The sequence below is a fragment of the Astatotilapia calliptera genome, chromosome 17, assembly GCF_900246225.1.
Source record: "Astatotilapia calliptera chromosome 17, fAstCal1.2, whole genome shotgun sequence".
In the NCBI taxonomy this organism is placed as follows: Eukaryota; Metazoa; Chordata; class Actinopteri; order Cichliformes; family Cichlidae; genus Astatotilapia; species Astatotilapia calliptera.
This window is the reverse complement of record NC_039318.1, coordinates 25442651-25470611: the sequence shown is the minus strand read 5'-3', so window position 1 is coordinate 25470611 and position 27961 is coordinate 25442651. Positions and strand designations below refer to the sequence as shown.

The following is a 27961-nucleotide window of genomic DNA, read 5'->3' as shown; positions in this document are numbered from 1 at the left end:
TAACTGTTTATCAGCGCATCAACAGTACGATATTTTATTGAAATATAAAAGCAAAAAACATTTAAAGGAGTTTCTGTTCATGTATTGTTCACAAAAGTTTGTAAAGGGGTTAAAGACAAGCAGCCATGGGAACCTAACCTTCCAGTAAATTTGGTTTCTAAATTTAAATTTGGTTCGTAAAAACAGAGTGTTTACTTTGGGGACTTCAGTCAGAAATCACAGGCCACAGCATGTACAGCTTACACCACTTGACAACCTGCTGATAACCAAAAAACAGTACCATGCAGAGACCTGCTTTGCTGCTGTGGCAACAGCAAGAACATATAGGTCTTAGGCTTTTTGAAGGCTTGACCTCTGATTATTCTCTAGATTACACATTTATTTTCAACAAAGACTACAACCCTCCCCCTAACAGTAACCTGACAGCTTTTTATTTAAACAGAATGAATTTAGTAAAGTAAAGAAAGGTGTACTTTTTTACACAGCTTGTTATTTCAAATCATGACTCCGCACAAATAATGCAACTAAAGAAAAGCAGCATTTAATTACACAGAAAACAGCACAAAGGACACTGTGTCAGGACAGAGCTGAATCATACTGTTTCAACCTTGTTTAATCACAATTTGATGGCAGACACTATTCTCTAAACCCTTTCACTGTCTTTTCGTTGCTATTTGGAGAAAATGATCATGGATAATACTCCTGATTGTTGGCTTGAATTAGAAGTGGAAGTAGTAATAAATGCAGAACTTTTGAAAACCTTTTCAAGTTACACCTTCTGTAATTCATTTTAATACATCTTATATCATTTCACAGGCAAAGTCATTAGTGAATTCATGGAAAAAGTAAAAAATTACAGAAAAAATGTTAGCAGCAGCCCAAAACAGAATTAGTAAGGTAAGAGGGAGTTTTGTAACTTTATTTTAAAAGACCAAGATTTATTTCTCAGCTTGTCGCCAATATCATTTAGCCCCAAATCCAGTTATCAGAAAGATGGACGATAACTCTTCATCAGTGTTTCAGTTTTTTAGTAGTTGAAGGAAATGAGCAGGCAATAAGAAAACATCTCAACACATATAATTAGCATTTAAATTTTCAGCAGATGTGACAACGGGTCAGACTCGAAATGAGACATACTTTTTAAAGCACATGTAAAGAAATAAAGTGCAAGAGGAATACAATCATCAAAACCCCGCAAAACATACTGATAATGAACGTACAAAAAATTAATAAAGTCTGTTAACATTTAGTACTGCTAATTCTGCCTATCGACTGCCTTTTAATAAATTAAATCTTTAAATCACTTCTATTTGATAACTTTATACCACTTCATTACCATACAGTGTATGTTCTCATTAGCACCGGTGTGGAAGGTCAAGTTAAAGTGTCAGCAATCCAATGTCATGCATAGTAATCCTTCATGTCCATCTCCGAAGATTTCATCAGCACTTGTCTTAATTGTGGAAACCGCTGCTGTATGTGATATTTGACCTACTTGATTTGACCTTAAACCTGTCAGAGCACTGTCAGTTCCACTTATTTTGTTTTACATTCATATAAACAGTGACAAACACAAGCTTTTCAACCTTCTCAATGTGAGCACATAGCTGATTTTTCTCCACTGAGCAGCAGTGCCATTGCTCCCTGTGCCACAGTCAGTGAAATCTGGACGGAGGGAGTATCTGTCCAATGTGCTAAAAAAAAAAGAAGTCCAAGTGGTTCACCACAGAAGGTCCCTGGAGTGTTGTACAGGAAGTAAATTTTAGGGAAAAATTATCGCTTCACTTCCAGGTGGCGGCAGTAGGGCGAACGCCTGCACTCCCCTTGGTGCCCTTTGACCCAAGTGACTGACCGGAACGGCTCCGCAGGTCACGCTCAGCATTCTCGCTCTGCGCCTGCTCTTCGTCATACCTGATGACACAGAAACAGTGGATGTTCAGTGAATGTGTAAGCAAAGGGATTTCCTGAAACAACACCCCCGTATTGTGCACAACAGCTGTATTTGAAACTCTATGCAGCATCACTCTGATGGCTCAGCTGGAAGAGCAGAGGATTGTAGTGAGTGTTTAAATAAATTCCATAGGTTCAAAACTGGCATAATTACCTTCTTAAGTTTGGTTTATTTGGTCTTATTATGTTTGACAAGCCCAGACACTGATACTGTTTTTTGGTTTTGTTTTGTTTTTTACAGATAACTGCAGAGCAGAAGAAGAGGGCAGAAAGTCAGACACAGGAACAGAATAAAGAAGCTGCTCAGCTTTCAAAATAAAAGACCTTATACGGAGTAAACCTCCACTTCTAAAATGCTCTTGTGAAATTTGTAATGAAAAAAATGGAAGAAATTCAGACATTTAAAGACATAAAGCTGGTATTTTCCACTGGTTCACAGGAATTCATGGGAAGAAATTATTTTGAGTGGGCTTGATGTTGTGGTGTGTCAGGAGTAGTAGTATAGGCTTATTGCAGTAAACCGTGTCTTGACTAGTTAATAATAACAAAAAGGGTTCCTTCAAGCAAGACTTTAACCAGTTGCGTAAAAATTTACAAGTAACCCACTACAGTCCTGCATAATACCAACTGAGCTAACGAAGGCAAACCCTGTGCAATGCCCCACTGAAGTAGTCGCACTAAAACAACATCTTAACATGATTATATGATAAGCACGATTCAGCAAAAAGTTCAGTAGTTAAAAATCACAGTAGTGGAACTGAAAAGAAAATTTCAGGGCTTTGCTAACATTTTCCTTCGAGATGGATTTGAACCAGCAACTAAGGATACAACGCCAGCATAATCTACTACCTAAGATTATGACTTAATAACCATGTTATGGTCCTCTGGTCTACCAACTGAGCTATTGAAGCAAGCCACACACACATAGCTCATTAGGACGACCTATTTTATTCACAAACACTGGTCCATCAAAAGTCACCAACATTCATGATTGACTACAAAATCATGTGTTAATATGTGTGTTAATTATATGTATTAACTACACATAACAAGTAGTTAATGAGTATAAGCTATGGGCTCAATGCTGCATACAGTATGTTGACTAGTTAAGCAGTACCAAACAGATATTCCAGTGGAGTTCTGCTTATGTAATGGGATTCAAGGTGTGCAAATACATTCTGTTAAATAAATATTTAATACCAAAGAGTGAAATATGGAGTTAACATTCATGTAAACATCTATCTAGATATCCATTAGTTAAATCAACAGCCTCCTTTGATGCAGGTTTAAACCAGTGACCTAAAGCTTCCCATGTTAGTCCAGCGCTCTACCAAGAGAGCTATCGAAGGAAGCCAGTCCACAGTGTCCCACTGGAGGAGTTCCACTAGAGCAAAATCTTTACACGAATATATGACAAGCACAATTCTCTAAAAAGGGCAGCAGTTAAAAGGGCTCGATTAGGCAGTAAATGAACTGATCAGTGATCCGAGAAAAAGAGATGGACACTCCTCTAAAGAAAAGAGGATTTCTATCACTTCTCCCTTCAAGCTGGACTTGAACCAGCGACTGAGGATAGCCACGGATACACCGTCAGCCCAATCCACTATCTAAGGATATGACGTTGTATCCATGTTATGGTCCTCTGCTCTACCAGTTGAGCTATCGAAGGAAGACACACACACAGAGTTCATTAGGACGACCTATTTTATCCACAAAGCACTGGTTATCAAAGAGGTCGCCTAGAAAAAAAGTCAGTCTTTTATTACAAGTTCAGAAGATTATACTTAATTATTTATTTATTTACACTATAGTTTTATCTCTCTCTCTCTCTACATATATATATGTACATATACTGGTATTTTCCTATATTTAGAAGTGGTCAGACTGTAATTAACTCATTCACTGCCAGCCATTGGCAGTGAATGAGTTAAACCCATTGACTCATTCACTGCCATTGACGGCTTTATACGTCAATGGCAGTGAATGAATTAATAAACTGAGCACCACACACTATTAAAAGCCTCTGGTTTGAGTCAGATTTGAGCTAAAAACTGAAGTAACAAAGTTACTTAGAAAGTAAAATCCAATTTAGATGGACACTCCTCTATGGAAAAGAGGATTTCACTAACATCTCCCTTCAAGCTGGACTTGAACCAGCGACTAAGGATAGCCACGGATACGCCGTCAGTCCAATTCACTATCTAAGGATATGACGTTGTATCCATGTTATGGTCCTCTGCTCTACCAGCTGAGCTATCAAAGGGAGCTAGCCCACAGTGTCCCACTGGAGTAGTTCCACTAGAGCAAAATCTTTACACGAATATATGACAAAAACAATTCTCTAAAAAGGGCAGCAGTTAAAAGAGCTCTATTAGGCAGTAAATGAACTGATCAGTCATCCGAGAAAAAGAGGATTTCACTAACATCTCCCTTCAAGCTGGACTTGAACCAGCGACTGAGGATAGCCACGGATACGACGTCAGCCCAATTAACTATCTAAGGATATGACGTTGCATCCATGTTATGGTCCTCTGCTCTACCAGCTGAGCTATCGAAGGAAGACACACACAGAGTTCATTAGGACGACCTATTTTATCCACAAAGCACTGGTTATCAAACAGGTGGCTTAGGAAAAAAGTCAGTCTTTTATTACAAGTTCAGAAGATTATACTTAATTATTTATTTATTTACACTATAGTTTTATCTCTCTCTCTCTCTACATATATATATGTACATATACTGGTATTTTCCTATATTTAGAAGTGGTCTGACTTTAATTACTAAACTGAGCACCACACACTATTAAAAGCCTCTGGTTTGAGTCAGATTTGAGCTAAAAACTAAGTAAGAAAGTAAAATCCAATTTAGATGGACACTCATCTATGGAAAAGAGGATTTCACAAACATCTCCCTTCAAGCTGGACTTGAACCAGCGACTAAGGTTAGCCACGGATACGACGTCAGTCCAATCCACTATCTAAGGATATGACGTTGCATCCGTGTTGTGGTCCTCTGCTCTACCAGCTGAGCTATCAAAGGGAGCTAGTCCACAGTGTCCCACTGGAGTAGTTCCACTAGAGCAAAATCTTTACACGAATATATGACAAAAACAATTCTCTAAAAAGGGCAGCAGTTAAAAGAGCTCTATTAGGCAGTAAATGAACTGATCAGTCATCCGAGAAAAAGAGGATTTCACTAACATCTCCCTTCAAGCTGGACTTGAACCAGCGACTGAGGATAGCCACGGATACGTCGTCAACCCAATCCACTATCTAAGGATATGACGTTGCATCCATGTTATGGTCCTCTGCTCTACCAGCTGAGCTATCGAAGGAAGACACACACACAGCTCTTATTAGGACGACCTATTTTATCCACAAAGCACTGGTTATCAAACAGGTGGCTTAGAAAAAAAGTCAGTCTTTTATTACAAGTTCAGAAGATTATACTTAATTATTTATTTATTTACACTATAGTTTTATCTCTCTCTCTCTCTACATATATATATGTACATATACTGGTATTTTCCTATATTTAGAAGTGGTCTGACTTTAATTACTAAACTGAGCACCACACACTATTAAAAGCCTCTGGTTTGAGTCAGATTTGAGCTAAAAACTAAGTAAGAAAGTAAAATCCAATTTAGATGGACACTCCTCTATGGAAAAGAGGATTTCACTAACATATCCCTTCAAGCTGGACTTGAACCAGCGCCTGAGGATAGCCACGGATACATCGTCAACCCAATCCACTATCTAAGGATATGACGTTGTATCCATGTTATGGTCCTCTGCTCTACCAGCTGAGCTATCGAAGGAAGACACACACACAGAGTTCATTAGGACGACCTATTTTATCCACAAAGCACTGGTTATCAAACAGGTCGCTTAGAAAAAAAGTCAGTCTTTTATTACAAGTTCAGAAGATTATACTTAATTATTTATTTATTTACACTATAGTTTTATCTCTCTCTCTCTCTACATATATATATGTACATATACTGGTATTTTCCTATATTTAGAAGTGGTCAGACTGTAATTAATAAGCTGAGCACCACACACTATTAAAAGCCTCTGGTTTGAGTCAGATTTGAGCTGAAAACTGAAGTAACAAAGTTACTTAGAAAGTAAAATCCAATGTAGATGGACACTCCTCTATGGAAAAGAGGATTTCACTAACATCTCCCTTCAAGCTGGACTTGAACCAGCGACTAAGGATAGCCACAGATACGTCGTCAGCCCAATTCACTACCTAAGGATATGACGTTGTATCCGTGTTGTGGTCCTCTGCTCTACCAGCTGAGCTATCAAAGGGAGCTAGCCCACAGTGTCCCACTGGAGTAGTTCCACTAGAGCAAAATCTTTACACGAATATATGACAAAAACTATTCTCTAAAAAGGGCAGCAGTTAAAAGAGCTCTATTAGGCAGTAAATGAACTGATCAGTGATCCGAGAAAAAGAGGATTTCACTAACATCTCGCTTCAAGCTGGACTTGAACCAGCGACTGAGGATAGCCACGGATACGTCGTCAACCCAATCCACTATCTAAGGATATGACGTTGCATCCATGTTATGGTCCTCTGCTCTACCAGCTGAGCTATCGAAGGAAGACACACACACATAGTTCTTATTAGGACGACCTATTTTATCCACAAAGCACTGGCTATCAAACAGGTCGCTTAGAAAAAAAGTCAGTCTTTTATTACAAGTTCAGAAGATTATACTTAATTATTTATTTATTTACACTATAGTTTTATCTCTCTCTCTCTCTACATATATATATGTACATATACTGGTATTTTCCTATATTTAGAAGTGGTCTGACTTTAATTACTAAAGTGAGCACCACACACTATTAAAAGCCTCTGGTTTGAGTCAGATTTGCGCTAAAAACTAAGTAAGAAAGTAAAATCCAATTTAGATGGACACTCCTCTATGGAAAAGAGGATTTCACTAACATCTCGCTTCAAGCTGGACTTGAACCAGCGACTGAGGATAGCCACGGATACGTCGTCAACCCAATCCACTATCTAAGGATATGACGTTGTATCCATGTTATGGTCCTCTGCTCTACCAGCTGAGCTATCGAAGGAAGACACACACACAGCTCTTATTAGGACGACCTATTTTATCCACAAAGCACTGGTTATCAAACAGGTGGCTTAGAAAAAAAGTCAGTCTTTTATTACAAGTTCAGAAGATTATACTTAATTATTTAATTATGTACACTATAGTTTTATCTCTCTCTCTCTCTACATATATATATGTACATATACTGGTATTTTCCTATATTTAGAAGTGGTCTGACTTTAATTACTAAAGTGAGCACCACACACTATTAAAAGCCTCTGGTTTGAGTCAGATTTGAGCTAAAAACTGAAGTAACAAAGTTACTTAGAAAGTAAAATCCAATTTAGATGGACACTCCTCTATGGAAAAGAGGATTTCACTAACATCTCCCTTCAAGCTGGACTTGAACCAGCGACTGAGGATAGCCACAGATACGTCGTCAGCCCAATCCACTATCTAAGGATATGACGTTGTATCCATGTTATGGTCCTCTGCTCTACCAGCTGAGCTATCGAAGGAAGACACACACACAGCTTTTATTAGGACGACCTATTTTATCCACAAAGCACTGGTTATCAAACAGGTGGCTTAGAAAAAAAAGTCAGTCTTTTATTACAAGTTCAGAAGATTATACTTAATTATTTATTTATTTACACTATAGTTTTATCTCTCTCTCTCTCTACATATATATATGTACATATACTGGTATTTTCCTATATTTAGAAGTGGTCAGACTGTAATTAATAAGCTGAGCACCACACACTATTAAAAGCCTCTGGTTTGAGTCAGATTTGAGCTGAAAACCGAAGTAACAAAGTTACTTAGAAAGTAAAATCCAATTTAGATGGACACTCCTCTATGGAAAAGAGGATTTCACTAACATCTCCCTTCAAGCTGGACTTGAACCAGCGACTAAGGATAGCCACGGATACGACGTCAGGCCAATCCACTATCTAAGGATATGACGTTGCATCCATGTTATGGTCCTCTGCTCTACCAGCTGAGCTATCAAAGGGAGCTAGTCCACAGTGTCCCACTGGAGTAGTTCCACTAGAGCAAAATCTTTACACGAATATATGACAAAAACAATTCTCTAAAAGGGGCAGCAGTTAAAAGAGCTCTATTAGGCAGTAAATGAACTGATCAGTCATCCGAGAAAAAGAGGATTTCAATCACATCTCCCTTCAAGCTGGACTTGAACCAGCGACTGAGGATAGCCACGGATACGTCGTCAACCCAATCCACTATCTAAGGATATGACGTTGTATCCATGTTATGGTCCTCTGCTCTACCAGCTGAGCTATCGAAGTAAGACACACACACAGCTCTTATTAGGACGACCTATTTTATCCACAAAGCACTGGCTATCAAACAGGTCGCTTAGAAAAAAAGTCAGTGTTTTATTACAAGTTCAGAAGATTATACTTAATTATTTATTTATTTACACTATAGTTTTATCTCTCTCTCTCTCTACATATATATATGTACATATACTGGTATTTTCCTATATTTAGAAGTGGTCTGACTTTAATTACTAAACTGAGCACCACACAATATTAAAAGCCTCTGGTTTGAGTCAGATTTGAGCTGAAAACTGAAGTAACAAAGTTACTTAGAAAGTAAAATCCAATGTAGATGGACACTCCTCTATGGAAAAGAGGATTTCACTAACATCTCCCTTCAAGCTGGACTTGAACCAGCGACTAAGGATAGCCACGGATACGACGTAAGCCCAATCCACTATCTAAGGATATGACGTTGTATCCATGTTGTGGTCCTCTGCTCTACCAGCTGAGCTATCAAAGGGAGCTAGCCCACAGTGTCCCACTGGAGTAGTTCCACTAGAGCAAAATCTTTACACGAATATATGACAAAAACTATTCTCTAAAAAGGGCAGCAGTTAAAAGAGCTCTATTAGGCAGTAAATGAACTGATCAGTCATCCGAGAAAAAGAGGATTTCAATCACATCTCCCTTCAAGCTGGACTTGAACCAGCGACTGAGGATAGCCACGGATACGTCGTCAACCCAATCCACTATCTAAGGATATGACGTTGCATCCATGTTATGGTCCTCTGCTCTACCAGCTGAGCTATCGAAGGAAGACACACACACAGCTCTTATTAGGACGACCTATTTTATCCACAAAGCACTGGTTATCAAACAGGTGGCTTAGAAAAAAAGTCAGTCTTTTATTACAAGTTCAGAAGATTATACTTAATTATTTATTTATTTACACTATAGTTTTATCTCTCTCTCTCTCTACATATATATATGTACATATACTGGTATTTTCCTATATTTAGAAGTGGTCTGACTTTAATTACTAAACTGAGCACCACACAATATTAAAAGCCTCTGGTTTGAGTCAGATTTGAGCTAAAAACTAAGTAAGAAAGTAAAATCCAACTTAGATGGACACTCCTCTATGGAAAAGAGGATTTCACTAACATCTCCCTTCAAGCTGGACTTGAACCAGCGACTAAGGATAGCCACGGATACGACGTCAGCCCAATCCACTACCTAAGGATATGACGTTGTATCCATGTTATGGTCCTCTGCTCTACCAGCTGAGCTATCAAAGGGAGCTAGTCCACAGTGTCCCACTGGAGTAGTTCCACTAGAGCAAAATCTTTACACGAATATATGACAAAAACTATTCTCTAAAAGGGCAGCAGTTAAAAGAGCTCTATTAGGCAGTAAATGAACTGATCAGTGATCCGAGAAAAAGAGGATTTCACTAACATCTCCCTTCAAGCTGGACTTGAACCAGCGACTGAGGATAGCCACAGATACGCCATCAAGCCAATCCACTATCTAAGGATATGACGTTGTATCCATGTTATGGTCCTCTGCTCTACCAGCTGAGCTATCGAAGGAAGACACACAGAGTTCATTAGGACGACCTATTTTATCCACAAAGCACTGGTTATCAAACAGGTGGCTTAGGAAAAAAGTCAGTCTTTTATTACAAGTTCAGAAGATTATACTTAATTATTTATTTATTTACACTATAGTTTTATCTCTCTCTCTCTCTACATATATATATGTACATATACTGGTATTTTCCTATATTTAGAAGTGGTCTGACTTTAATTACTAAACTGAGCACCACACACTATTAAAAGCCTCTGGTTTGAGTCAGATTTGAGCTAAAAACTAAGTAAGAAAGTAAAATCCAATTTAGATGGACACTCCTCTATGGAAAAGAGGATTTCACTAACATCTCCCTTCAAGCTGGACTTGAACCAGCGACTGAGGATGGCCACGGATACGTCATCAACCCAATCCACTATCTAAGGATATGACGTTGTATCCATGTTGTGGTCCTCTGCTCTACCAGCTGAGCTATGAAAGGGAGCTAGCCCACAGTGTCCCACTGGAGTAGTTCCACTAGAGCAAAATCTTTACACGAATATATGACAAAAACTATTCTCTAAAAAGGGCAGCAGTTAAAAGAGCTCTATTAGGCAGTAAATGAACTGATCAGTCATCCGAGAAAAAGAGGATTTCAATCACATCTCCCTTCAAGCTGGACTTGAACCAGCGACTGAGGATAGCCACGGATACGTCGTCAACCCAATCCACTATCTAAGGATATGACGTTGCATCCACGTTATGGTCCTCTGCTCTACCAGCTGAGCTATCGAAGGAAGACACACACACAGCTCTTATTAGGACGACCAATTTTATCCACAAAGCACTGGCTATCAAACAGGTGGCTTAGAAAAAAAGTCAGTCTTTTATTACAAGTTCAGAAGATTATACTTAATTATTTATTTATTTACACTATAGTTTTATCTCTCTCTCTCTCTACATATATATATGTACATATACTGGTATTTTCCTATATTTAGAAGTGGTCTGACTTTAATTACTAAACTGAGCACCACACACTATTAAAAGCCTCTGGTTTGAGTCAGATTTGAGCTAAAAACTAAGTAAGAAAGTAAAATCCAATTTAGATGGACACTCCTCTATGGAAAAGAGGATTTCACTAACATCTCCCTTCAAGCTGGACTTGAACCAGCGACTGAGGATAGCCACGGATACGTCGTCAACCCAATCCACTATCTAAGGATATGACGTTGCATCCACGTTATGGTCCTCTGCTCTACCAGCTGAGCTATCGAAGGAAGACACACACGCAGCTCTTATTAGGACGACCTATTTTATCCACAAAGCACTGGTTATCAAACAGGTCGCTTAGAAAAAAAGTCAGTCTTTTATTACAAGTTCAGAAGATTATACTTAATTATTTATTTATTTACACTATAGTTTTATCTCTCTCTCTCTCTACATATATATATGTACATATACTGGTATTTTCCTATATTTAGAAGTGGTCTGACTTTAATTACTAAACTGAGCACCACACAATATTAAAAGCCTCTGGTTTGAGTCAGATTTGAGCTGAAAACTGAAGTAACAAAGTTACTTAGAAAGTAAAATCCAATGTAGATGGACACTCCTCTATGGAAAAGAGGATTTCACTAACATCTCCCTTCAAGCTGGACTTGAACCAGCGACTAAGGATAGCCACGGATACGACGTCAGCCCAATTCACTACCTAAGGATATGACATTGTATCCATGTTATGGTCCTCTGCTCTACCAGCTGAGCTATCAAAGGGAGCTACCCCACAGTGTCCCACTGGAGTAGTTCCACTAGAGCAAAATCTTTACACGAATATATGACAAAAACTATTCTCTAAAAGGGGCAGCAGTTAAAAGAGCTCTATTAGGCAGTAAATGAACTGATCAGTCATCCGAGAAAAAGAGGATTTCACTAACATCTCGCTTCAAGCTGGACTTGAACCAGCGACTGAGGATAGCCACGGATACACCGTCAGCCCAATCCACTATCTAAGGATATGACGTTGCATCCATGTTATGGTCCTCTGCTCTACCAGCTGAGCTATCGAAGGGAGACAGACACACAGAGTTCATTAGGACGACCTATTTTATCCACAAAGCACTGGTTATCAAACAGGTGGCTTAGAAAAAAAGTCAGTCTTTTATTACAAGTTCAGAAGATTATACTTAATTATTTATTTATTTACACTATAGTTTTATCTCTCTCTCTCTCTACATATATATATGTACATATACTGGTATTTTCCTATATTTAGAAGTGGTCTGACTTTAATTACTAAACTGAGCACCACACACTATTAAAAGCCTCTGGTTTGAGTCAGATTTGAGCTAAAAACTAAGTAAGAAAGTAAAATCCAATTTAGATGGACACTCCTCTATGGAAAAGAGGATTTCACTAACATCTCCCTTCAAGCTGGACTTGAACCAGCGACTAAGGATAGCCACGGATACGACGGCAGCCCAATCCACTATCTAAGGATATGACGTTGTATCCATGTTGTGGTCCTCTGCTCTACCAGCTGAGCTATCAAAGGGAGCTAGTCCACAGTGTCCCACTGGAGTAGTTCCACTAGAGCAAAATCTTTACACGAATATATGACAAAAACTATTCTCTAAAAGGGCAGCAGTTAAAAGAGCTCTATTAGGCAGTAAATGAACTGATCAGTCATCCGAGAAAAAGAGGATTTCAATCACATCTCCCTTCAAGCTGGACTTGAACCAGCGACTGAGGATAGCCACAGATACACCGTCAGCCCAATCCACTATCTAAGGATATGACGTTGCATCCACGTTATGGTCCTCTGCTCTACCAGCTGAGCTATCGAAGGGAGACAGACACACAGAGTTCATTAGGACGACCTATTTTATCCACAAAGCACTGGTTATCAAACAGGTGGCTTAGAAAAAAAGTCAGTCTTTTATTACAAGTTCAGAAGATTATACTTAATTATTTATTTATTTACACTATAGTTTTATCTCTCTCTCTCTCTACATATATATATGTACATATACTGGTATTTTCCTATATTTAGAAGTGGTCTGACTTTAATTACTAAACTGAGCACCACACACTATTAAAAGCCTCTGGTTTGAGTCAGATTTGAGCTAAAAACTAAGTAAGAAAGTAAAATCCAATTTAGATGGACACTCCTCTATGGAAAAGAGGATTTCACTAACATCTCCCTTCAAGCTGGACTTGAACCAGCGACTGAGGATAGCCACGGATACGTCGTCAACCCAATCCACTATCTAAGGATATGACGTTGCATCCACGTTATGGTCCTCTGCTCTACCAGCTGAGCTATCGAAGGAAGACACACACGCAGCTCTTATTAGGACGACCTATTTTATCCACAAAGCACTGGCTATCAAACAGGTCGCTTAGAAAAAAAGTCAGTCTTTTATTACAAGTTCAGAAGATTATACTTAATTATTTATTTATTTACACTATAGTTTTATCTCTCTCTCTCTCTACATATATATATGTACATATACTGGTATTTTCCTATATTTAGAAGTGGTCTGACTTTAATTACTAAACTGAGCACCACACACTATTAAAAGCCTCTGGTTTGAGTCAGATTTGAGCTGAAAACTGAAGTAACAACGTTACTTAGAAAGTAAAATCCAATGTAGATGGACACTCCTCTATGGAAAAGAGGATTTCACTAACATCTCCCTTCAAGCTGGACTTGAACCAGCGACTAAGGATAGCCACGGATACGACGTCAGCCCAATTCACTACCTAAGGATATGACATTGTATCCATGTTATGGTCCTCTGCTCTACCAGCTGAGCTATCAAAGGGAGCTACCCCACAGTGTCCCACTGGAGTAGTTCCACTAGAGCAAAATCTTTACACGAATATATGACAAAAACTATTCTCTAAAAGGGGCAGCAGTTAAAAGAGCTCTATTAGGCAGTAAATGAACTGATCAGTCATCCGAGAAAAAGAGGATTTCACTAACATCTCGCTTCAAGCTGGACTTGAACCAGCGACTGAGGATAGCCACGGATACACCGTCAGCCCAATCCACTATCTAAGGATATGACGTTGCATCCATGTTATGGTCCTCTGCTCTACCAGCTGAGCTATCGAAGGAAGACAGACACACAGAGTTCATTAGGACGACCTATTTTATCCACAAAGCACTGGTTATCAAACAGGTGGCTTAGAAAAAAAGTCAGTCTTTTATTACAAGTTCAGAAGATTATACTTAATTATTTATTTATTTACACTATAGTTTTATCTCTCTCTCTCTCTACATATATATATGTACATATACTGGTATTTTCCTATATTTAGAAGTGGTCTGACTTTAATTACTAAACTGAGCACCACACACTATTAAAAGCCTCTGGTTTGAGTCAGATTTGAGCTAAAAACTAAGTAAGAAAGTAAAATCCAATTTAGATGGACACTCCTCTATGGAAAAGAGGATTTCACTAACATCTCCCTTCAAGCTGGACTTGAACCAGCGACTAAGGATAGCCACGGACACGACGGCAGCCCAATCCACTATCTAAGGATATGACGTTGTATCCATGTTGTGGTCCTCTGCTCTACCAGCTGAGCTATCAAAGGGAGCTAGTCCACAGTGTCCCACTGGAGTAGTTCCACTAGAGCAAAATCTTTACACGAATATATGACAAAAACTATTCTCTAAAAGGGCAGCAGTTAAAAGAGCTCTATTAGGCAGTAAATGAACTGATCAGTCATCCGAGAAAAAGAGGATTTCAATCACATCTCCCTTCAAGCTGGACTTGAACCAGCGACTGAGGATAGCCACAGATACACCGTCAGCCCAATCCACTATCTAAGGATATGACGTTGCATCCACGTTATGGTCCTCTGCTCTACCAGCTGAGCTATCGAAGGGAGACAGACACACAGAGTTCATTAGGACGACCTATTTTATCCACAAAGCACTGGTTATCAAACAGGTGGCTTAGAAAAAAAGTCAGTCTTTTATTACAAGTTCAGAAGATTATACTTAATTATTTATTTATTTACACTATAGTTTTATCTCTCTCTCTCTCTACATATATATATGTACATATACTGGTATTTTCCTATATTTAGAAGTGGTCTGACTTTAATTACTAAACTGAGCACCACACACTATTAAAAGCCTCTGGTTTGAGTCAGATTTGAGCTAAAAACTAAGTAAGAAAGTAAAATCCAATTTAGATGGACACTCCTCTATGGAAAAGAGGATTTCACTAACATCTCCCTTCAAGCTGGACTTGAACCAGCGACTAAGGATAGCCACGGATACGACGTCAGCCCAATCCACTATCTAAGGATATGACGTTGTATCCATGTTGTGGTCCTCTGCTCTACCAGCTGAGCTATCAAAGGGAGCTAGCCCACAGTGTCCCACTGGAGTAGTTCCACTAGAGCAAAATCTTTACACGAATATATGACAAAAACTATTCTCTAAAAAGGGCAGCAGTTAAAAGAGCTCTATTAGGCAGTAAATGAACTGATCAGTGATCCGAGAAAAAGAGGATTTCAATCACATCTCCCTTCAAGCTGGACTTGAACCAGCGACTGAGGATAGCCACGGATACGTCGTCAACCCAATCCACTATCTAAGGATATGACGTTGCATCCATGTTATGGTCCTCTGCTCTACCAGCTGAGCTATCGAAGGAAGACACACACACAGCTCTTATTAGGACGACCTATTTTATCCACAAAGCACTGGTTATCAAACAGGTCGCTTAGAAAAAAAGTCAGTCTTTTATTACAAGTTCAGAAGATTATACTTAATTATTTAATTATTTACACTATAGTTTTATCTCTCTCTCTCTCTACATATATATATGTACATATACTGGTATTTTCCTATATTTAGAAGTGGTCAGACTGTAATTAATAAGCTGAGCACCACACACTATTAAAAGCCTCTGGTTTGAGTCAGATTTGAGCTGAAAACTGAAGTAACAAAGTTACTTAGAAAGTAAAATCCAATGTAGATGGACACTCCTCTATGGAAAAGAGGATTTCACTAACATCTCCCTTCAAGCTGGACTTGAACCAGCGACTGAGGATAGCCACAGATACACCGTCAGCCCAATCCACTATCTAAGGATATGACATTGCATCCATGTTATGGTCCTCTGCTCTACCAGCTGAGCTATCGAAGGAAGACACACACACAGCTCTTATTAGGACGACCTATTTTATCCACAAAGCACTGGTTATCAAACAGGTCGCTTAGAAAAAAAGTCAGTCTTTTATTACAAGTTCAGAAGATTATACTTAATTATTTATTTCTGTACACTATAGTTTTATCTCTCTCTCTCTCTACATATATATATGTACATATACTGGTATTTTCCTATATTTAGAAGTGGTCTGACTTTAATTACTAAACTGAGCACCACACACTATTAAAAGCCTCTGGTTTGAGTCAGATTTGAGCTAAAAACTGAAGTAACAAAGTTACTTAGAAAGTAAAATCCAATGTAGATGGACACTCCTCTATGGAAAAGAGGATTTCACTAACATCTCCCTTCAAGCTGGACTTGAACCAGCGACTAAGGATAGCCACGGATACGACGTCAGCCCAATTCACTACCTAAGGATATGACGTTGTATCCGTGTTGTGGTCCTCTGCTCTACCAGCTGAGGTATCAAAGGGAGCTAGCCCACAGTGTCCCACTGGAGTAGTTCCACTAGAGCAAAATCTTTACATGAATATATGACAAAAACTATTCTCTAAAAGGGCAGCAGTTAAAAGAGCTCTATTAGGCAGTAAATGAACTGATCAGTCATCCGAGAAAAAGAGGATTTCACTAACATCTCCCTTCAAGCTGGACTTGAACCAGCGACTGAGGATAGCCACAGATACACCGTCAGCCCAATCCACTATCTAAGGATATGACGTTGCATCCACGTTATGGTCCTCTGCTCTACCAGCTGAGCTATCGAAGGGAGACAGACACACAGAGTTCATTAGGACGACCTATTTTATCCACAAAGCACTGGTTATCAAACAGGTGGCTTAGAAAAAAAGTCAGTCTTTTATTACAAGTTCAGAAGATTATACTTAATTATTTATTTATTTACACTATAGTTTTATCTCTCTCTCTCTCTACATATATATATGTACATATACTGGTATTTTCCTATATTTAGAAGTGGTCTGACTTTAATTACTAAACTGAGCACCACACACTATTAAAAGCCTCTGGTTTGAGTCAGATTTGAGCTAAAAACTAAGTAAGAAAGTAAAATCCAATTTAGATGGACACTCCTCTATGGAAAAGAGGATTTCACTAACATCTCCCTTCAAGCTGGACTTGAACCAGCGACTAAGGATAGCCACGGATACGACGGCAGCCCAATCCACTATCTAAGGATATGACGTTGTATCCATGTTGTGGTCCTCTGCTCTACCAGCTGAGCTATCAAAGGGAGCTAGCCCACAGTGTCCCACTGGAGTAGTTCCACTAGAGCAAAATCTTTACACGAATATATGACAAAAACTATTCTCTAAAAGGGCAGCAGTTAAAAGAGCTCTATTAGGCAGTAAATGAACTGATCAGTCATCCGAGAAAAAGAGGATTTCACTAACATCTCGCTTCAAGCTGGACTTGAACCAGCGACTGAGGATAGCCACAGATACACCGTCAGCCCAATCCACTATCTAAGGATATGACATTGCATCCATGTTATGGTCCTCTGCTCTACCAGCTGAGCTATCGAAGGAAGACACACACACAGAGTTCATTAGGACGACCTATTTTATCCACAAAGCACTGGTTATCAAACAGGTGGCTTAGAAAAAAAGTCAGTCTTTTATTACAAGTTCAGAAGATTATACTTAATTATTTATTTATTTACACTATAGTTTTATCTCTCTCTCTCTCTACATATATATATGTACATATACTGGTATTTTCCTATATTTAGAAGTGGTCTGACTTTAATTACTAAACTGAGCACCACACACTATTAAAAGCCTCTGGTTTGAGTCAGATTTGAGCTAAAAACTAAGTAAGAAAGTAAAATCCAATTTAGATGGACACTCCTCTATGGAAAAGAGGATTTCACTAACATCTCCCTTCAAGCTGGACTTGAACCAGCGACTGAGGATAGCCACGGATACGACGTCAGCCCAATCCACTATCTAAGGATATGACATTGTATCCATGTTATGGTCCTCTGCTCTACCAGCTGAGCTATCAAAGGGAGCTAGCCCACAGTGTCCCACTGGAGTAGTTCCACTAGAGCAAAATCTTTACACGAATATATGACAAAAACAATTCTCTAAAAAAGGGCAGCAGTTAAAAGAGCTCTATTAGGCAGTAAATGAACTGATCAGTCATCCGAGAAAAAGAGGATTTCAATCACATCTCCCTTCAAGCTGGACTTGAACCAGCGACTGAGGATAGCCACAGATACACCGTCAGCCCAATCCACTATCTAAGGATATGACGTTGCATCCATGTTATGGTCCTCTGCTCTACCAGCTGAGCTATCGAAGGAAGACTCACACACAGCTCTTATTAGGACGACCTATTTTATCCACAAAGCACTGGTTATCAAACAGGTCGCCTAGGAAAAAAAGTCAGTCTTTTATTACAAGTTCAGAAGATTATACTTAATTATTTATTTATTTACACTATAGTTTTATCTCTCTCTCTCTCTACATATATATATGTACATATACTGGTATTTTCCTATATTTAGAAGTGGTCTGACTTTAATTACTAAACTGAGCACCACACAATATTAAAAGCCTCTGGTTTGAGTCAGATTTGAGCTAAAAACTAAGTAAGATAGTAAAATCCAATGTAGATGGACACTCCTCTATGGAAAAGAGGATTTCACTAACATCTCCCTTCAAGCTGGACTTGAACCAGCGACTGAGGATAGCCACGGATACACTGTCAACCCAATCCACTATCTAAGGATATGACGTTGCATCCATGTTATGGTCCTCTGCTCTACCAGCTGAGCTATCGAAGGAAGACAGCAACAATCCTTTCATGACTGATGATATCTGTATCTGTATAGCCTGAACAAAAAGTAGTTTGAAGGCCAGATATTCTGTACAGACAAACCATACCCAGTGGCCATTAGTCTACATCCCTGCTGTCTTTCTTTGACACATTTCTATACACTTTGTGAATGTGGAGCTTAAAAATAAAATTAGTTCTCATACAATTTTGGTCTTTAAGGCCTGAATATGATTGACATGTTCACTCACAGGATTTGATAGTTGCCCAGGGCCTCTCTAGGCGGACTCCGATTCCAGCGGCAGTCTGGAATATCCCCATTGGGTGTTACGATGTTGAGGGTGTCATTGATGAGGTTGTACTTAAGGATGCGGTCATTGGCTGTGCTGGATGTCAACGAGGGAGAGGCGTTGACCTGAGGATCACACCAAGAAAACCACATTTATATTTAAAGGGGGGGTTGCACCATGCGCAAATGGATCTGCTTTTGCAGCAAATAGGCAGTGCTTAATAATACCCCAGGGATCCAAACAGGTAGGAGCAGATTGTTTTAATCTCTTCCTGTCTTTACAGAGAAGCTTTTATCAGGAAGTGTAGCTGCTACATTAGAACATTAGATACACTGTGGAAGATTTACATGAGTGCAGAGAACGAGATGGAGCAGTTACTCTATCATCAATGTGAAAGGCAGCAACACAAAGACCTACTTTAGCTCCTCGTAGCGTAACAGAGGAAGCTGCAAGATTAATGAACAACAGAGCGTGGTCTTGAGTAGGTTTGTGGCACAAGTTGCTCACTGAGGAGCCTTTATGCCCTTCAACCAACTTGTTTTTGCCCAAAATAGAGCAGAATGGTGTCTGTGAACAGAAATAGCTCAGACCTAGCCTCAAAACCTAGCAACACATTGTACAGCTGTCAAAATATGAAAGTCTCATACCGTAACAACAAAAGAATGTATTGCATGGCAATTCTCAGTTCCCTCTCCTTTGAGCAGTGCTTGTCAGCAGCATTGCATGAGTTAAAAGCAGACCTTCAGCACACATTTGAATACACATCTAAGCATACCTCAAGGGCATTCAAATTTACTCGACAATCTAAGGAAAGGAACATGGTGTTACTGTGCAACCCCGATAAGTAATCAAGGACTCAAATATGCCAAAAAAAAAAAGAAAAGAAAGAAAAATAAGTAAAGAAAAACACTTTTTTAAATTGTTAATTCCTTTTTTAAACTTCTTACCTCAATAAGCCATGGCTTCAACTTGTCATCAATAATGATGTCATACCCGTAACACTCGAAACAGTGCTTGTCATTGTTCATCACAGGCTGTGAGACAGAAAAGCAGAGAGTGATTTAGCACGAGGGATCTTCTCAAGAGTGATTCTTTTATGTGGAAACTTATTGATGCAGCACTGAGCGATTCATCAACGAAGGATGTTAAAAAATAATCAGTCATAACTATAGGCACACAAAGTGGCCCGGGTATGGAGGCTTTACAGGAAGCAAGTCCAATCACTTAGCAGAAAGAGGAAGTGTGCATTAGGCTGATTGTGCAGTTGTTCTAAAAACAAAAAAGCCATCACCACAACCAGGTGGCTTTGCAACAGTGTGTTTCAAAATGTTTGAGCTTAAGCAGTTACAAATCAGACATTAACTTTTACACAGGGTGAACGCTGTGGCTTGAAAACAGCTTCTGTCAGATGTTTAAATTAGGAACTGTTAGCTAACCACATCTAAGGGTGATGATAAGCTGCGTGAGAACTGTAACCCTCCAAGTTGCCAAAAAGTTACTGCAGAGCGAAATTAAAGAACTAAATTTATATGCATCATAATCTTATAATATACACTGGCAAAAATGCACAGACAATATGTTTACTTTAGCAGCACTCTCCACAATTAACTGTTACTTCATGTGAAAACTGTAATAAGAAAAAAAAAACCCATTAAACTTCCTGGTGTTGCCTGAAAACTGAAAAAGGATCTGCAGAATATATGGTGGTAGGTAACAATACATTCACAGGCCATTTTATTAGGTCCAGCTGTTCGGATTTTTGTGTTAACTCAAATCAGCAACTCAATGCATTTAGGCATTAACACAGGGTCAAGATGACCTGCTGAAGTCCAAACTGAGCATTAGCATGAGGAAGTGCCTTTGAACATGGCATGGTTGTTGGTTTGATCTGCAAGAACAGTTCCCTTTCAGTCGATTCACTCGGTACAACACATAAGAATGGGATATCACGCCCTCGCGTGTCCTGGCTGAAGAAACCTTTAATCACGCCTGTAAGGCAGATGACGTGTGATGACACGCGCACGGCCCCGCCTGCACATATAGCCGCTGTCATCACAGTCATCCCTCAGTTCAAGTGCCTTTGAACATGGCATGGTTGTTGGTTTGATCTGCAAGAACAGTTTGTTGCTAGAATGTCAATATGAAGCAAGATTTGTCAAGCTGTTTCCAACAGTTTGACAAATCTATGCCACAAAGAATTAAGGAAGTTCTCAAGGCAAAAGGGGGCCCAACCTGACCTTATCAAGGTTTACCTAATAGAGTCACCTATGAGCGAAACATCATATGGATTAGGAACACACCTTCTTAATATATTATTAAAAAAAACAAACAACTAACATCACATCAACTTACAGCTACAGCCTTCAGTGACTGCACCACGATCCAGTGGATCTGGTCAAACAACCTGTTTGTCACCTCCTTTCCTCTGGTGCTCTCTAAGTACAAACGGAGGTTACTGACCGTCCACTTCCCTCCATGGACATGGTTGTAGTCATCCTGCATCAAAGGTAAAGAGTCTAAGTAGAAATTAATCATGATTGCATCAATTTATTTTACAAAATACGCACATATCACTTTTTAGACTTGAAAATGCTCAGTGAGTGTCTCAATAAATAAGAAGTTATACATATAAATATATAGTTATTCAGCACAGTAAAAGATGTTAACAGATCAGAGACTATTAGTAGGTGCCTCATTCCCTCTTCCCTTCTTCTTATGAGTCAGAATCCAGCCACCCTTCTGAGGCAGGATTAGAAGTCAGAATACAACCATCGTGCCACTGAGGGCTAGGGGCAGACAAAGTCTGGAGCTGCACAAAAGTCACGGGTGTTATGTTTTTGCGTTAAGTTATGCAAAATGTTTCTTATCTTGAGTATCAGGAACTTGCTCAGCAACAGGAAGCTGCTGTCACAAACCCGGACTAACCAAGGTTCTTGGTCAATCAGAGAATCAGTCAAAGCAAAGTATTTACGACAAGTGTACAACTGACACTGTTTATGCTGCAAGTGCTAATGGTCACTCAACTATTAACTCTGTTTATGACATAAAGGTTGGACACAGAAATACAGAAAGTGAAGGTTGATCTTGATGATTGTGGTAACTTGAGTTACAAATTACCACATTACAAGAGTCACAAATATCTGTAACCAGGGACTATTTCATAAAGTTATGTTAAATCATTCTCGATTAGATGATTCCATTGGGTTTTCTCACTCAGTTTTGGCAAGAGAACAGTTTCAACTATTCTGTGTAAACAGGAAGTTTATTTAAAGCAGAGGTGTCAAACATAAGGCCCGGGGGCCTGAACCAGCTCCCACAAACTCCAATTCGGCCCACTGGACAGCTTTGGAAAATATGAAGTAGGGCATAAATGTTGTTTTATTTTCATGAGTTTTACTGCTTTTCCTAGTTTTATGGTCTTTTATGGTCAATTATTCTACACTAAAGTAATTGAGATAAACAATTAAATGACAGAAAAGTTCTTGTTTCACTATAGAAAGTCCTGTTTTTTATGATAGATCCACAGTAAGAAAAGAAAATTCTGTGAATTAACATTAACATTGTTTCATAATTACAGGATAGTATGAGCAGTGAGCTACCAGAACTTTTTCTGAAACTTTGACATGTATATCTTACAATTTAGGCTCTAAGAAGTGTGCTGACATTTACTACAGCAACATTTCTTATCTTGTAGAAAAACTGAGATGTCCTGCTGAAATTGCACATCTTTTTCTTAAAGAGTTTCCTGAGTTTAAAGAGGCCTGTGCTGAATCCCTCCAACAGAATGTGATACAGCAGTAACTGTTTGAGCTCCAGCTCCCAGAAAGCTAAAAGTGGCCTGACTCTGTGCCATGTTAGGGACTGCCTGTAATGTGGTGAGGCAGGTGCATAGATGTGCTATATGTGCAGAATTCAGACTATTCTCAACAATGGGCAAGCTACCAATTTTCCAAGTAGTGACATTTCCTGAAAGTGTTGAAACATTGCATTTTCAAACAGAAACCCTGTGTTATAAACCGTGACTGTGGATTTGGATAAAATGTGAACATTTACAAGTCAATGAGGATCTAGCAAGAGATGGAGAAACAGAAAGTCCCCTGTTGCTAACACAAAAGCTTTATACTACTTCCTGTGAACCCCACCAGACCTACCCCATGTTTTTGGATGGCCACGTTAGTGAGGTGCACAAACATGTTGTCCAGTTCGCTGGTGCTGGGTGTGTACTTCACTGTGCAGAACCGGCAGAAGCCCAGCTTGTACCTGAAAGTCGAACGCCAGAGAGAGAGAGCATTAAACAACAGTTTTTTGTGTGCACGTTTGAGAATAACCACTAACAAAACAGGAAAAAATCCTCTTAACATCTCCTATATACTGATGTTTTTGACATGATCAAAAAACCCATCAACAGTATCACAGGCTTACATGTAGCATTTCAGGGGTCGATATGTGGTCACCAGGACATAAAGACGCAGGTCAAACTTCTTCCCCCCTATCAGCAGAGGGTTGTCAATGTACAGAGAGATGACATAAGCTTCCTTGCCACTAGATGCTGCTACAAACCTGGGGCAAAGACACAGCCAGGCATCAGCACACGACAGCCTGTGACCAAACAATTTTAGATTTACCAGGAAAGAAATTGTCTATAAAACAGATTTAGCATGTGTTCAAATCCAGAAAGAACTTTTGTAGCTTCCTTAGATGAGACTATCTGACAAAACAAGAGGGGAACAGTTATATAGAGGCTTTTTGTAATGGGAAATTTAGAGATATGCTAATTTCTCACAATATTTCTTGCTGCTTCTGTCTGGTCACACGATAACTCACGTTGAGGTGCGGCTGTCTCTCGACCACTTTTTAATCTGGGACAGCTTGTTAATGAGGAAGATGCCTTTCCCCTGGGCCTTCCCGCAGGGCTTCATTATCCAGGTGCTGGATGGATTCTTACGAAACTCCTCCACAAAGAGGTTATAATCAGCAGGAAGCATGAACGTCACCGGGACGAAATCTGCACAAAGAGAAAAAGCAGTTTCATTGAAGAAAACAGCGTGCCTCTTTGAGTTTTGTGAGGCAAAATAGGAGCAAGTCATGTACCCAGATAAATGTATTTTCCATTCTCGTCTTTCTCCGCTAACGGACTGCTTTCTTTCTCCAGCTCCTTGCGATAGCGTTTGATGTTCTTGATCATCAGGTCCTTCCTAGTCAGCTCATAATGATTGGGGAAGTGGTTAACCATCTGGTCATCTGACAGGCGGTAACCAGTGTCCACGCTGAACACATTCCTGATGGTCTGGATGCTCATCCTGCATGTGGGTACAAATAACCCGCTCAAAATACACTTGGTACATTGAGTATCACACTAATAAATATATTAATTGATATTTTCACGATAAATATGCATCTGATTTGCCAACCTAGATCCTAAATTTCAGTTTTTCAGTCTTACAAAAAGAACTGTATAGCTGAGGATCCATGTTATTTAATTAAACAAATCATATACTGTCCTAAGTGTCCATAACCATCTAATTTATAAGAAGGCAACATCTTCTTCAGCACCCATAAAGATGATCCATTTCTTCCACTTTTAGACCTTCAGACCTTAGCAAGAACGTCATCCTTTCCATCATAAAGATTTCCCTTCCTTTAAGACTCAGAGGATCAGGTTTATACCAGTTCTTTGTGACAGCTTTATAAAAACAGTTACATATCCTCTTAATCATCTCACAGTCCTTCAGATTCTTCTTTTAACCTCAGAGACACATGTACCAGTCTCATTACACTGGCTCTCTGGAGATATGAGGGCAGATTTTAAAATCTCACCATTAACTTTATTATATGGTAATAGTTGATGCAGGTGAGGAGGTCCAGGGTGACACTATGACCTCTTGTCTGGTTATGCGTCTGACTTCTTAGTAGCCCATGAGCCTACATGTCAAATAATCCTCCCAACCTTTGGAACGATCTCCCTGAAGAAAACTGATCTCTCACCTCTTAAATGTCTTCTGGGAGCAGACAGTTATCAAAGAGCCTTTCCTGATTTTTTTCTTACTGACCCCCTGCTATTTCTTATATTTTATTCTCTTTATTTGTAAGATTACCATAACTATACTTTTTATTAACCCTACATAACCCTACCCTAACCCTACATAACAATATCTGTTGTAAACCAGTTAAAGCACGCCCTTGCTTAAATCTAAACACGCTATTGAGGTCAAGATTAATCATATGAATACTTTATAAGTATGATTTTTAATGCAGGACCTTTACTTGTAATTGCATCATATAAGCGGGAAGAACTTATGTGCCTGTGTATGTGCCAATTGAATGTATTTATCCAAGCTGGACAGGTGCAGGTGTGCTGTAGATATAAAACCTACCAGTAGAAATTCCAGTCGTCGTTTTCTGTAACTTGAATCCATTCCCTTTTCTCAAAGTTGTTGATAAGCACTGATTTCTCAATATCTGTCACCCACTTAACCTTACCGGACATGGTGCCTCCCACTAGGGTGGAGTACAAAAAAAACAACAACAGGTAAACACATAGAAAAGCACCACAGACAGACAGGACCAATGCATAGACATATATTTGAAAAATGTCATTCTTTTACAAGAAACTAAAGCATTTTGCACCAGTGAACTACCTGAAAGTCAATGCCAGGAAAACAGCCAGTCATCAGCATGAGCTAGCCGGGCTGGCTCTGTTAGCAAGCTGCTGAATCCTCCCCGGGCTGCTGATGCTGCCGCAGAGGCTGGGCGGACATCATCCGGTCAGTGATGCAATACCCACAAACTGTCCCTGAGCTAAACTCACAGCGAAACACACCATCAGCAGAAGCAGCTAGCGACTGAAAGCTACCTCCATGCTAGCTGTTTTAATCGCCAACAAGCTGCTTTTTAATTATCCCGGCGACGTGAAGCTGGACAGAGACGAAAACGCCCAGCACAGTCAAACTCCTCTTCACAATAAAAGTCTTTGTTATGTAAATGTAATTGCATGTACACAGATTAGTAACTACGTTAAAAAAATTTTAGCGACACGTTTAAAGAAGGAAAGGTCTCAAAACCACTAAAGGACGTCGTTACGGGCTTGGTCGTTCCGGAAGAATTACCTAGCAACCGAGGACGCAGTGATGTCATTGTGTGGCGTGCTACAAGAAAGCACCAGGAGAGGTCAGTGTTGGACTGTGGGTGGCAACAATGCATCGCGTCCTTCCAGAAAAATGAAACATCAGTTATTTACTACCTTGTATGTATTCGTGAATAGTAGCATTAGTTTGTTTCTTCATTCAAGATAATAAGGTCCGAGTTAACAGACAAGCACCGCATCGTGGTCATTGTAAAACAATGTCCCTAAAGCCACTTCATTAGGTACACTTTGCTAGTACAGAGTTGGCCACTTATCAATTTCAGAGCTTCTTTATGACATAAATTCAGTAAGGTATTGGAAACTTTCCTGATATAGTAGCATCATTGCCTAACGATGTGTCGGTTGCATAACCCAAAGGTGCACTACCGGCTTGAAATCATGTGACTGTGGAGGTCAGTTTGAGATTATTATTATTATTAGTTTTGGTGACATGGTGCATTATCCTGCTGGAAGCAACCATGAGAAGATGGGTACACTTCGGTCATAAAGGGATGGACATGGTCAGCAAAAGTAAACAGGTAGGTTGTGGTTTTAAATGATAATCAGTTAGGGCCCCAAAGCGTGCCAAGAAAACATCCCCAACAACATTACACCACAGCAGCCTGAAGCTTTGATACAAAGCATATTGACTGATTACACCCAATTCAAATTCCATATGAAGTTGATCTGCGTCATGAAATTCACACAGGTTTCATTTGTAATAATCAAATACGAACAATTTTTTATTCACATATAAATACTCTCCTAACGATGATATACTTTAACACATATTCATTTAGCAATACCCGTTTTTAAATGCTACGTGTTCAATGCGTTTCAGGTTTTATGTACAAAAAGATGACAAAAAGGTATGCTAATACTAATATTTTTGTAACAACATTAGTTATAGTAATACTGTTAAAAATTATAGTAATATTGGTATTTGACTTACCTACTAGGCAGCTAGCTGTTACAGGATTGTGAGATGAGTTTTGTCCAGCAGGATGTAATGTCATTAAATGGCTCATATGGAATATAAGCATAAAAGACAACCATTTTGATGTGTTTGACTCAATTACATGTCCGATTTAAAAATTCAGGACTTCAAAACTGCTGATATTCATTCAGCTATCAGCTGCTTACTTGTTTTCAGCAAAAAGTGGAATCAGTAGCTCCGTTCATAGATTATAAATCTTTTTCTACGAATCACCACAAACCCATCACCACCCCATTTCAGAGATGATAAAGTTGCATATAACAGACCTAACTTTATGCCAATAATACACAGCTTTTGCCTGTTTGCCTGTGGCTCACCAGACAGGCAACACAGGCATGCTCTTACTCTAACGTATGAGAAAGTGTAGGTTTAGTAATATGCAACCTGCTACACGGTTGCGAAAAAAAAGAAAACACATGAAACTGTATGACTAATAACATCACAAATGTAGATAGAATTAGTGTAACAATAGCATTAAATTAATTTATAACTAATTAAAATAATTTAATTTGTTTTAAAACGAAAGAAAATGGATTATGGCTGGAATGTGGATTTCCAGATGCCTGGACGACAGGCTTGGTGCAGTCATGCAGTTTAGGCTTCGTGTTTGTCTGCTTGAACTTCACCTGTCCTACCTCGCTAACGTCACCTTGTCCTCTTTCCTAGAAGTTGCTCCTCTGTG

General features: G+C 39.2%; 1 protein-coding gene and 10 non-coding genes across 15 annotated transcripts; all 11 read right to left on the bottom strand.

Moving 5' to 3' along the window:
* Positions 1 to 4: 4 nt before the first annotated feature.
* ttll1 (tubulin tyrosine ligase-like family, member 1) lies at positions 5 to 26694 on the bottom strand. Of its 5 annotated transcripts, XR_003270133.1 has the most exons (11): positions 25798 to 26694; positions 25534 to 25657; positions 24251 to 24459; positions 23984 to 24164; positions 23582 to 23719; positions 23311 to 23419; positions 21512 to 21655; positions 20107 to 20193; positions 19121 to 19284; positions 17483 to 18465; positions 16780 to 17312 (listed from the first exon to the last, which is right to left on the bottom strand). XR_003270133.1 is itself a non-coding variant. In XM_026147392.1 (10 exons), exons 2-10 carry the CDS (start codon positions 25644 to 25646, stop codon positions 1782 to 1784), a joined length of 1275 nt encoding a protein of 424 aa, XP_026003177.1. In that variant the 5' UTR covers positions 25647 to 25657; positions 25798 to 26694; the 3' UTR covers positions 5 to 1781. The 5 variants fall into 5 exon arrangements, 4 of the variants coding, with proteins under 4 accessions (XP_026003177.1, XP_026003179.1, XP_026003180.1 ...); XM_026147392.1 differs by lacking the exons at positions 16780 to 17312; positions 17483 to 18465 and adding an exon at positions 5 to 1911; XM_026147394.1 differs by lacking the exon at positions 17483 to 18465 and having other exon boundaries at positions 10738 to 16829.
* trnay-aua (transfer RNA tyrosine (anticodon AUA)) lies at positions 4379 to 4508 on the bottom strand. The gene is made up of 2 exons: positions 4472 to 4508; positions 4379 to 4413 (listed from the first exon to the last, which is right to left on the bottom strand). It is a non-coding gene; the product is annotated as a tRNA-Tyr (tRNA).
* Positions 5155 to 5284, bottom strand: trnay-aua (transfer RNA tyrosine (anticodon AUA)). The gene is made up of 2 exons: positions 5248 to 5284; positions 5155 to 5189 (listed from the first exon to the last, which is right to left on the bottom strand). It is a non-coding gene; the product is annotated as a tRNA-Tyr (tRNA).
* trnay-aua (transfer RNA tyrosine (anticodon AUA)) lies at positions 5638 to 5767 on the bottom strand. Its single transcript has 2 exons — positions 5731 to 5767; positions 5638 to 5672 (listed from the first exon to the last, which is right to left on the bottom strand). It is a non-coding gene; the product is annotated as a tRNA-Tyr (tRNA).
* Positions 7410 to 7539, bottom strand: trnay-aua (transfer RNA tyrosine (anticodon AUA)). Its single transcript has 2 exons — positions 7503 to 7539; positions 7410 to 7444 (listed from the first exon to the last, which is right to left on the bottom strand). It is a non-coding gene; the product is annotated as a tRNA-Tyr (tRNA).
* trnay-aua (transfer RNA tyrosine (anticodon AUA)) lies at positions 8993 to 9122 on the bottom strand. Its single transcript has 2 exons — positions 9086 to 9122; positions 8993 to 9027 (listed from the first exon to the last, which is right to left on the bottom strand). It is a non-coding gene; the product is annotated as a tRNA-Tyr (tRNA).
* trnay-aua (transfer RNA tyrosine (anticodon AUA)) lies at positions 9770 to 9899 on the bottom strand. Its single transcript has 2 exons — positions 9863 to 9899; positions 9770 to 9804 (listed from the first exon to the last, which is right to left on the bottom strand). It is a non-coding gene; the product is annotated as a tRNA-Tyr (tRNA).
* Positions 15424 to 15553, bottom strand: trnay-aua (transfer RNA tyrosine (anticodon AUA)). Its single transcript has 2 exons — positions 15517 to 15553; positions 15424 to 15458 (listed from the first exon to the last, which is right to left on the bottom strand). It is a non-coding gene; the product is annotated as a tRNA-Tyr (tRNA).
* Positions 15920 to 16049, bottom strand: trnay-aua (transfer RNA tyrosine (anticodon AUA)). Its single transcript has 2 exons — positions 16013 to 16049; positions 15920 to 15954 (listed from the first exon to the last, which is right to left on the bottom strand). It is a non-coding gene; the product is annotated as a tRNA-Tyr (tRNA).
* On the bottom strand, positions 18266 to 18395 carry trnay-aua (transfer RNA tyrosine (anticodon AUA)). The gene is made up of 2 exons: positions 18359 to 18395; positions 18266 to 18300 (listed from the first exon to the last, which is right to left on the bottom strand). It is a non-coding gene; the product is annotated as a tRNA-Tyr (tRNA).
* Positions 18750 to 18879, bottom strand: trnay-aua (transfer RNA tyrosine (anticodon AUA)). The gene is made up of 2 exons: positions 18843 to 18879; positions 18750 to 18784 (listed from the first exon to the last, which is right to left on the bottom strand). It is a non-coding gene; the product is annotated as a tRNA-Tyr (tRNA).
* Positions 26695 to 27961: the final 1267 nt, after the last annotated feature.